The following is a 10,820-nucleotide window of genomic DNA, read 5'->3' as shown; positions in this document are numbered from 1 at the left end:
TCAAGGAGCCTGAGGCAGGAGGATCTCTTGAGTCCAGCTTGGACAAGACCAAGATGGTCTCCAAAAAGCAAACAGCAACAAAATATCCCCTGTTGAATTTGCAAAGGCGGTGTATGAAAGTGTTTATCTCCCAAAGCCTGACCAGCACAAATGATGCCAAACAAGCAAACAGCAACAAAATATCCCCTGTTGAATTTGAAAAGGCGGTGTATGAAAGTGTTTATCTCCCAAAGCCTGACCAGCACAAATGATGCCAAACATTTTTATTTGTTATGCAGCTGTAAGGAAAGGTCTTTCAGTGTGGTTTAAATTACACTTTCATTATGAACCAGAGGTAAGACCCAAATTTTTCAGTTGTCTTTGTCCTCTGTTTATTGCTTGTTCTTTAGTCCATTTATCCATTTTGGCAAGAAAATACAGAACATTTTCTAATCTAATAAATTATCATCCTCAACCCCATTGCTTAATGTGTTTTTAGCCATAATTAAGCATATATTTCCCATTTTCTTGACCCAGAAAAGTTCACCTGGATTTTCTTAGAATTTTTCATCTGTAATTTCAAGCAAGACCTTAAGATATTTTTATGCAAACAGATCCTATCTTCAAAAAGATACGAAACACTACAGCCATTTAGCATGAGACACTTTTAATGATCAGCCATGTTCTTGTTTTCCTTAGTTCTTCTAAATGATATCAGCCTGAAGTCTTCTTGCCTGAAGGAGAAAACACTTCTTTAGTAAAACAGAAAAGATCAATTCTAGAACAATTATAAAGAAACATCCATATTAAAAAGCTTACTTTTCTAGGAGAAGACAATGTAAACCACTATGATACAGCCTACAATCCATCCAACCAGGAGAAGAATGGGAACCATGAGCTGTGGTGATGTTGACTCTGCTTAAAAGCAATGAAAACAAATTACACAGACCCTTCCGGCATTAAACTTCATAAAGCAAAATGACAAAAGATCTCTGGGGGAGCTAAGAAAAAGTGCACTCTGATCAGGCTCACACATGAATATTTTTGTCTTGTTTTCTTCAGAAGACACCCTGCAACTGAATTTTAAATCCTAGACATTTGAAATATAAGCCTTGGGTTCAAACCACAGGTCACCCTTTTACAGTTCCATGAACTTGTGCAATTTTGAACTTGAAGCATCCTGCTGGGTAGTGAAACTTGAAATATCCACCTCCTGACTGCTTCGTCAGTCAAATTACAGTGTGTGCAAAGCTTCGTAAACTTGACCCACCGTGCCTGTGTTTAGTGGACAAAGAACACACTCATGAGTTTGCCCAGCGATGGGTCTTGCAGCAACTGTTTACATAACAACAATCCAACATAACTGTGAGGTAATTCCTACTAAACTGAATCACTCATAACATAACTGTGAGGTAATTCCTACTAAACTGAATCACTCATAACATAACTGTGAGGTAATTCCTACCAAACTGAATCACTCATAACATAACTGTGAGGTAATTCCTACCAAACTGAATCACTCATAACATAACTGTGAGGTAATTCCTACTAAACTGAATTACTCATAACATAACTGTGAGGTAATTCCTACCAAACTGAATCACTCATAACATAACTGTGAGGTAATTCCTACCAAACTGAATCACTCATAACATAACTGTGAGGTAATTCCTACCAAACTGAATCACTCATAACATAACTGTGAGGTAATTCCTACCAAACTGAATCACTCATAACATGACTGTGAGGTAATTCCTACCAAACTGAATCACTCATAACATAACTGTGAGGTAATTCCTACCAAACTGAATCACTCATAACATAACTGTGAGGTAATTCCTACCAAACTGAATCACTCATAACATAACTGTGAGGTAATTCCTACCAAACTGAATCACTCATAACATAACTGTGAGGTAATTCCTACTAAACTGAATTACTCATAACATAACTGTGAGGTAATTCCTACTAAACTGAATCACTCATAACATAACTGTGAGGTAATTCCTACCAAACTGAATCACTCATAACATAACTGTGAGGTAATTCCTACCAAACTGAATCACTCATAACATAACTGTGAGGTAATTCCTACTAAACTGAATCACTCATAACATAACTGTGAGGTAATTCCTACTAAACTGAATCACTCATAACATAACTGTGAGGTAATTCCTACTAAACTGAATTACTCATAACATAACTGTGAGGTAATTCCTACTAAACTGAATTACTCATAACATAACTGTGAGGTAATTCCTACTAAACTGAATCACTCATAACATAACTGTGAGGTAATTCCTACTAAACTGAATTACTCATAACATAACTGTGAGGTAATTCCTACCAAACTGAATCACTCATAACATAACTGTGAGGTAATTCCTACCAAACTGAATTACTCATAACATAACTGTGAGGTAATTCCTACTAAACTGAATCACTCATAACATAACTGTGAGGTAATTCCTACTAAACTGAATCACTCATAACATAACTGTGAGGTAATTCCTACTAAACTGAATTACTCATAACATAACTGTGAGGTAATTCCTACTAAACTGAATCACTCATAACACAAAAGACTAGGTTGTTTTGAGAATGGCTCTTGATCTCAATAGCTGACTTTGATCTTAAATTTCACAGGATAAAGAAAACATCATGCTTACATAATCATCATCAGAAAAAAAAGGGATTTATTTCTTTAAAATCATTCTCTATCTCTACCAGTGCTGAGCTTGACTATGGGCAATAATAACCCAATACACTCGAAAGACTCTTGTATAGTGCTTCATCTCCTGTTTGTACCTGGTCTGTTAAAAAGCAATTTATATACATAGTCTTCTGTAACACTTTATGTTACTCTTGCTCATTCAGTAAATGCACAGGCATATACTACGCACACACACACACACACACACACACAAACTGAAAAGCAGCACAGAAAAACATCTTATAGAATTAATGTCTCTGTGTTAAGGACTAAGATGTGGTCTTAATTGAAGAACACAATGAGATCATATGCCATTAGCTAAGAGAAAGAATGGATGTTCTTAGCAATTGCAGTCCCATTACAATTTCCATCACTTCAAATGTGAAAGGTGGTTAATGCTGTTAAAATAAAGACATCAGGAGATGAGGAACTTCTAAAATTAGAAGATACTTTCATAATAGCCAACTTTCTGAAGCTTAAATGAATTATAATAGTTTCAATGCTTTTCATGGAAGGTTGAAGTCTTTCTTATCTGCCAAAATGGGATTTTCTTGCTTCTCCTAATTGTGACCTTGAACAAGGCAGGATGCACGGAAGGGAGAAACCTCCTCCTTACCTGCCAGGTGCTGTTGCTCTGAGGGTAAAGCAAAGATTATGAGACATACTTCAGTCTCATTTGGGAGAAAGAATTTTTTTGAATTAAGACACCATTAGAGCGAAAGTACAAGCCAGTATTTTTTAATTATTTATGTAAGTGATACAGCACTTACATCAACTTCGAAGAACTTGAAAATTAACAGATTTGTTTCAAACATTATACATTCGTATAAATGTTTAATACAAGTGTATTTTAATAAAATTTTATAACACCTGTTTTAATAACATTTGCACATCATCAAATTCTAAAAGTAAATATCCCTTTATTTGTTATGCATTGTAAACAACGCAAGTATGTGTGCATTTTAACCAAGTATAGCTGCATTGGTCATCTTTTAGCACCAATATTTTCAGTTCTACCATAATTTGATGCATCATTTGGAAATGGCAATATATGAAACCCAATGTTCTTCCTAGATCACTTACATTAATGGCAAAAATAAGAATAAATCTTCCCTTTAAATGCAAGAGCCTTTTCAAATGCTTTACTGTTTGTCTGGTTCCGAGATTGCCTAAGTGGGTACCACTGGAAGCATCCTTGGGGGAATTCACTGTAGATCCTAGTGCCATCACAATCTAGTGACCATGAACACACACTAAACTTCATTATGTCTCAGTCTCCTTAAGTGGAAAATGGGGGTGATATTATATGCATGTCTCATGGTGTTGATTGTTGACAGAGTTGAAAGCAAAGATGCCACATATGTATTTAAAACTATATTCAGTCTATCTATTTATTCATATTGGAATCAATTATTTTATAGAAGCATATGAATAAAATTCAAGAATTAGAAAAAATATTTCAGAAATGAACCATATCAGATATGAGTAAGCTCAATATTCTCATTTGACAGTCATAATCCAGACTCAGAAGTGGGAAGACTTCCCCAGATTTACACAGCCATCCTGCAAATCTGATGAAGAACTTAACTGCTCTCACTTTTCTGGACCAAAAACCCCAAGATCTCAAGTACAGTTCAATACTGAGAAATAAGTAGTTTATAATTCACTTTTCCAAGAAAGCAGGTATGAAACTATAATGTTTCACAGATCATTTCAAAGTTATTCATCTTACGTAGCCCAAACTCTGCATACTTAGTAGCTTTTTACAGCCACGCAGAAACACACAGCTACTGGTTCTTTAGCAGGGAGCCTACCTTCCTCAAGATCAAAATGCTAAGAAACTAAGAAGTCAGGAAGTTGTTTTTGCCAAGAAATCCCCACGCTTCTACAGCTTACCTTTTTCAGCCATTATTTCTATTGTTGGGTGGCTTAGTCAGGGCCACGCGTCTTTCTTCCTTATTGTTATCCTGTGCCTCTTTGAACTTTAAATAGAGAGATATCTGAAGAGGGTTGGCAGCTGCTGCTCGCCTGCTGCCAATTGTCTACAGGGTGACAGAGTCACTGGGAAGTGCCACTCCTCTGTCTCCCATTTAACCTTCTTCATGGAGGAACAAAGGGTTGTGTATAAATGTGTCCTAAAACAAAGTAAGTAAGCCGAGTTTTCCCAATACACAGGTGTGCAGACTGTTTACTCATTTAACGTTTCAGACAAGAACAGGATGCTCAGTGATTGGGACCTGCAAATTAAGAAATGAAATCGAGAGTGGAAGTTCTGGGAAGGAAGGAAAGGAAGAAGGAAGGAGGGCAAAACAGTAAGAAGAGACTTTGCAGTTAGAGAGACTTGGGTTCAGATCACAACCCCTCAACCTCTGTAATGAAGTCCAGGCTCCTTACCCTGGATACCAGCTTGATTTCAGTGCAGTAACAATATTTACTGCAATGGCTATTCTTGGCTGTCTCGCGAGCAAACTACATGAAGAAGGTGTCCAAATGCCTATAATTTCTATTCCCAGCACAGTGCTGTCTGCTGCCAAGTACGTACCTAGGGGCTCATGGCATGCTCCCTATGATCAATTGACTGAGAAGACCGGGGTCTGGTTTACCGGCGGTTCTGTTAATTACTCAGGCACTACCCGGAAGTGGTGCAGCATTAGAACCCCTTCCTGGGAGAACCCCGAAAGACACTGGTGAAGGGAAATCTTCCCAGTGGGCAGAAACACATGGTCATACAGTCTGTTTGGAAGGAGAAGTGGCGAGATATACGACGGTCCACTGACCCGTGGGCTGTAGCTAATGGATTGCCTGGTGTTCGGGGACTTGGAAAGATCATGGATAGAAAATTGGTGATAAAGACATGGGGGTAAGAGGTGTGTGGATGGATCTCTCCAAATGGTTGGAGGATGTGATAATATTTGTGTCCCACGTAAATGTTCACCAAAAGGTGACTTTAGCTGAGGAGTCCAATAGCCAAGTAGAGAGGATGACTTGTTCTGTGGACAGTCAACCTCTTTCTTCAGCCAATCTTGTTGTTGTCCAGTGGACACATGAACAAATTGGGCATGGTGGCAGAGATGGGGTCTATGTGTGGGCTCAGCAACATGGACTACCACTCATCAAGGCTAACCTGGCTACAGCTGAGTGCCAGATCTATCAATAGCAGAGACCAACACTGATGCCCAGATAAATGGCACCATTCCCCAGGATGACCAGCCAGCAACCTGGTGGAAGGTTGTCTACAATGGACCACTTCCTCGATGGAAAGGACAACACTTTGTCCTTACTGGAGTTGAAACTTACTCTGGTTATGGATTTGCCTTTCCTGCATGTAGTGCTTTTGCTAAAATCAGCGTCCATGGACTCACAGAATGCCTTATCCAACACCGTAGTATTTCACATCACACAGTATCGCTTGTAACCAGTGAACTCATTTCACAGACAGAAAAGAGTGAGATTGGGCCCATGGTCATGGAACCCACTGATGTTACCTTGTTCCTCACAATTCTGAAATAACTAGATGGATAGAAAGATGGAATGGCCCTTTGAAGATACATTGACAGTGCCAACTAGGTGGCATCAGCCTGGAGGACAGGGCATGGTTCTCCAGAAAGCAATATATGCTTTGAGTCTATGTCCAATATATGGTACAGTTTCTCCCACAGCCAAAATCCATGGATCCAGTAATCAAGGAGTGAATGGGGAAATAGTGCCCCTCACTATCACCTCTAGTGACCCACTAGAAAATGTTTTTGCTTCCTGTTCCCATGTCAGTAAGTTCTACTGGCCTAGAAATTTTGGTTTCAGAGGTGAGAGCACACTAGTCAGGAGCTACAACAAACACTGCATTGAACTGGAAGTACAGAATTTCCAGTAAGGGCTTCGAATGCCCTTAAACCCACAGGCTAAGAGAAGAATAATACTATTATTACCATGGAGAGACTGGATTGCTTCTCCACAATGGCAGTGAGAAAGATTATATCTGGAGTGTGGGAGATACTTTAGGCCATCTCTTGGTGCTACCATGTCCTGTGATTGAAATCAAAGGGAAACTATAACTGCCTAATCAAGGCAGTATGGCAAAGAGCATACCATAGACCCTTCAGGAATGAAGTTGTGTATCACTCCTCCAGAAAAGGAGTCACGACATGCTCAAGTGCTTGCTGTGGGTGGGGCAAATACATGTAAAGAACTAGGCAGTAAAGAAGGGTAGTTCTAAATGCCAGCTAGGGCCACATGACAAGCTACAGAAATGAGACTTAGAGTTGACAGGAGTATTTCTGTTATATTTTGGCAAGAGTGAGTTTGTACAGTTATCTGTGTTTTCTTACCTCAATTTCCTTATCATGTGATGTACGATCAGTCCTAAGAAAATATCAATGGCTATCATCTTTGAGTTTGAGATACTAAGAGAATGTCCATCAAGGGACATTCTAAACTATTCTAAACTCATAATGCATTTGCAGTTGTACAAGAGATGGCTATAACATGTTAGACATAATTATCACCTAAATATGGAATGTGTATACATTTGCGTGCAATAGTTATATAACGTTTTGGAATTATAATGACCTGGTTATTGTTCTCATTTGAAAATTAATTATGACAGAATTAATGAATGCCTGTGTGTCAAGTTGACTTGTGATGGCTGCTATTTGTCAACTTGAATACATCTGATGTTAACTAAAACTCTCAAGCAGAGGAGCATATGGGAGAAGGGGGATTTTTGCTTAATTTGAAATAGGGAGATCTACTTCTGATCTAGATCTTGGGCTGGGAAGACATGCCTTCATTTAGATTGTATGTGGAGGGAAAGCCTATCCCTACTCTGGGCCTCACCTTCTACTGAAAGCCTATATAAGGACGTGGAAGAAGGAAGCTTTTGCTCTTTGCCTACTTACACTCACCTGGTAGCAAGTTCATTCCTTCTCTGGCATTAGAGTCTGGATTCTAGCATATACTGAAGACCAGCTGAGACATCCAGCCTCATGGACTGAGCAAGACAGCAAGCAGCACTCCCTCAAGGCCTCTACCTCAGCTCCTGACTCCCGGTTTCTGCCCTGTTTTAAGTTCTTGTCCTGACCTCCTTCGATGATAAACAGTGATATGGAAGTATAAGCCAAATAAACCTTTTTCTCTCCAGCTTGCTTTTTGGTGATGGTGTATCACGGCGGCAGTATAAACCCTCAGACACCAAGGAAAATCGCATAAAAGTGAAATAAAATACTATGAAATGTAAGGCACCCTTTATTAAAATAAATGAGTACCTTTTTCTCTGAACCGTTCTGAAACTAGAAAGTGTTCACCTGAATGCACTAGAAGCTGCAACACTGTGGTATTGACTAAAAATTTTCAGAGAGTAGTCACAACCTATATTCTATTAGTAATGTATAAAAATTAGGGCATTTCGTTTTCTAAAATCCAACCTGGTTTATGTAATATGACCCAGACGATGCTTGAGATTCTCATCAGAGTAGCTTTAATTTTGGAGTCCGGATGGGAAGGTTTTGCAAAGTAACCCTGTGGCTAGTTTCCCCAATCTCCAGTATGAAATTAGGAACGTTTCCCTATAGGAAACAGGTCTTGCCTGAGCAAATCCATTTCCACAGAGCTTTGAGAATCACGTTTCCTTGTAAATGACTGGTGCAAGCACTACTGGAAATGCACTAGTGGTTCTGCACACGCTAGGGAATATGACCCCAGATTCCCTGTGTACACACCGGAGAAACCTGATCCCTCTACCCTCAGATTCCCAGTGGGGCCTCTGTCACGCCTCACTCCTTGATAATCCAGAATTATCTCACCCTGCCAGGAGTCATGGCTACTCTTGGAAGGTCAGACAAGAAAAGAGTAAGTTCAAGGCAAGCCTGGGCTTCATAGCAAAACCTCATTTCAAAATAAAAAACATAAAGCTATGGATAAAACTGGAAACCATTATGTTAAGGAAAGTAAGCTAGACAAGACATTTTCTCTCCTACGTGAAATTAGGTGTGTATGTGTCTGTGTGTGTGTGTGTGTCTGTCCATGTTTGTGTCTGTGTCTAAATCTTTGAACTTGAGTGTATGTGTGATAAGCTAAGAAAGGGGGCCATGAGATAGGCAGAAAGGATCTTAAAAGACGGAGGGGGAAGGAAATAAAGCAATTGAGTATGTGTGACATGGAAGCAGAAATCAGTACCTGCCTGTGGAGGGGGGAGGGGTTAAAGGAATCAGCAAATGGGTGAAGGGCGATGGGGATGGGCCATGGGGGAGTGGGCATGGGAGAGGAGCCACGGGGGAGCAGACTACGAACAAAGTATTATGAAATAAACGTATGAAAGCTTCACAATGATACCTAATTCTTCATGTGCTGACTTTAAAATTAATGAAGACACACTGTACTGTTATGAACGTTATTGCTGTCCCTTTGGAGTTTGGAAGGCATTATTTTGTAATTTATTATCTTTCTTACTTTGGTATATAAACAAAGCATGGGGGTGGGATAATACAATAGGCATAAATTGCCCAGACTTTGGAAAGAGCTCAGTCTAGATTCTCATTTCCTTGAAATCTCATATGTAATATCTTTTTTATATCCAGAAAATATATTTTATTCATCAGCAGACTGGTTTCGTTTTGAGTTCATAAACTGAAGGGCCTGTATTTGATCATTTTCTTATCTTCCTCTTAGGACGTGCTGTTTCAAAACGTTAACCATTTCAACTTTACATACTCTATTAAATCTTTAACTGTTAATGCCTTTATCCTCAAGGTGACATTAGATTTTTTTTCTGACATATAAGCTAAAAACTCAAGGTATTTCATTCCTTATTCAAGATAAATCGTAAGTCCTTACTTTCAAATATTGAATTTTATTAGATAAATCTGGATGTAGCAAATGCCAAAAATCTTGACTTGATGACTGACTAACTGGCTGACTGGCTGGATGGGGGTGAATGGATGCATGGGTGCATGGGTGCACACAGATGCGTGGGTGCATACAGATGCGTGGGTGCATGGGTGCGCACAGATGCATGGTGCATATAGATGCATGGGTGCATGGGTGCGCACAGATGCATGGCTGCATGGGTTAGCAGGTGGAAAACAAAACCAGAATAAGGTAGCTTATCTTACTCTCTGCTAAAGGATTTCTTTATGACAATGCCTAAGGAAAATAAGACAATCTTAGTTAGATAGTCATATAATGTATGCTCATGTAAGTGGTACTTTACCATCTACTTCGTTAATGACAGCGTTAGAAAAATCCATCGATTAAGGTGAGATCAAAAGGAAGAGTGGAGTTAATAGAGAAACAGCTTTCTAAAGTAACCCTTCTCCACAAAGGCAATGAGAAAACGTGATAAAATTTAAGTGCCATGTTTCCATAGAATTCTAGAAACTGGAGCAAGTTTTACTGCAAGTTGGGAAAACAATTTCCTTAAGAAAATGCCTTAATCTCCATAAGAACAGGCAGCCCTGGAGGCCATTTCATTCTGCTTACCCCCATCTCCGGGTCTCCAGCTCTGCAAGTAAACTTGAGAATGGAAACCAGCATCCCACGGAACTGCGAGGCCAACAGCCTGGCAGCCACACAGGGCACAGAGAGGGCTCCTTCTGAGTCTCATTCCCCGACAACCATCATTCTTTCACCTGCCTTGTGACTGTCTGGACAAGGGTTGTCTTTACTTGACCAGACTTGAGGCTTACCTACCCAGTGTGAATCTCACCCCTGCACAGAGCATTGGACAAAAACACATTAGAGGCTGGAAATTCAAGTTCCCGGGAAGAAGCTAGACCCAAAAGCTGAGGACTGTGAGAACTTCAGTGGGCTATAGAGAAATTCTGTTGCAGATTCTTAAACTGCTTAGCCCCTTTCATAGCCATTCACTGCTCGTGTCTGTGTCCGATTTAACATCCTGTGACTATTGCATGAAACACTGAGAGATAGATTAACTGAAGAGGTAACTGTCTTCCACCAACCCAAAAGCTAAGAGGTCATTAGACAGCAACTGAGGTGTGTAGTCAGGGTTTCCCCAAATTGATAAAACTTCCCCCTCTTGATGCTCACACCAATGTATTTTAAAGGGGCTTTAATTTATGCCTCATGACATTAATGCTGTGTTGGAGCATGGAATTTAGGATAACTTTTAACTCCA

General features: G+C 39.6%; 1 protein-coding gene across 2 annotated transcripts; it reads right to left on the bottom strand.

Annotated features, from left to right (window-relative positions):
• Positions 1-629: 629 nt before the first annotated feature.
• On the bottom strand, positions 630-4,724 carry Strit1 (small transmembrane regulator of ion transport 1). Of its 2 annotated transcripts, none has more exons than XM_040755222.1 (3): positions 4,589-4,724; positions 799-894; positions 630-713 (listed from the first exon to the last, which is right to left on the bottom strand). In XM_040755222.1, the coding sequence occupies exons 1-2, from the start codon at positions 4,599-4,601 to the stop codon at positions 803-805; spliced, it is 105 nt and encodes a 34-aa protein (XP_040611156.1). In that variant the 5' UTR covers positions 4,602-4,724; the 3' UTR covers positions 630-713; positions 799-802. The 2 variants fall into 2 exon arrangements, with proteins under 2 accessions (XP_040611156.1, XP_040611154.1); XM_040755220.1 differs by having other exon boundaries at positions 799-897; positions 4,589-4,665.
• Between the last annotated feature and the right edge of the window lie 6,096 nt (positions 4,725-10,820).

Source organism: Mesocricetus auratus, unplaced genomic scaffold (genome assembly GCF_017639785.1).
Source record: "Mesocricetus auratus isolate SY011 unplaced genomic scaffold, BCM_Maur_2.0 Super-Scaffold_100011, whole genome shotgun sequence".
NCBI lineage: Eukaryota > Metazoa > Chordata > Mammalia > Rodentia > Cricetidae > Mesocricetus > Mesocricetus auratus.
Note: the sequence above shows the minus strand (reverse complement) of the source record. Positions and strands in the feature narration are given on the sequence as shown.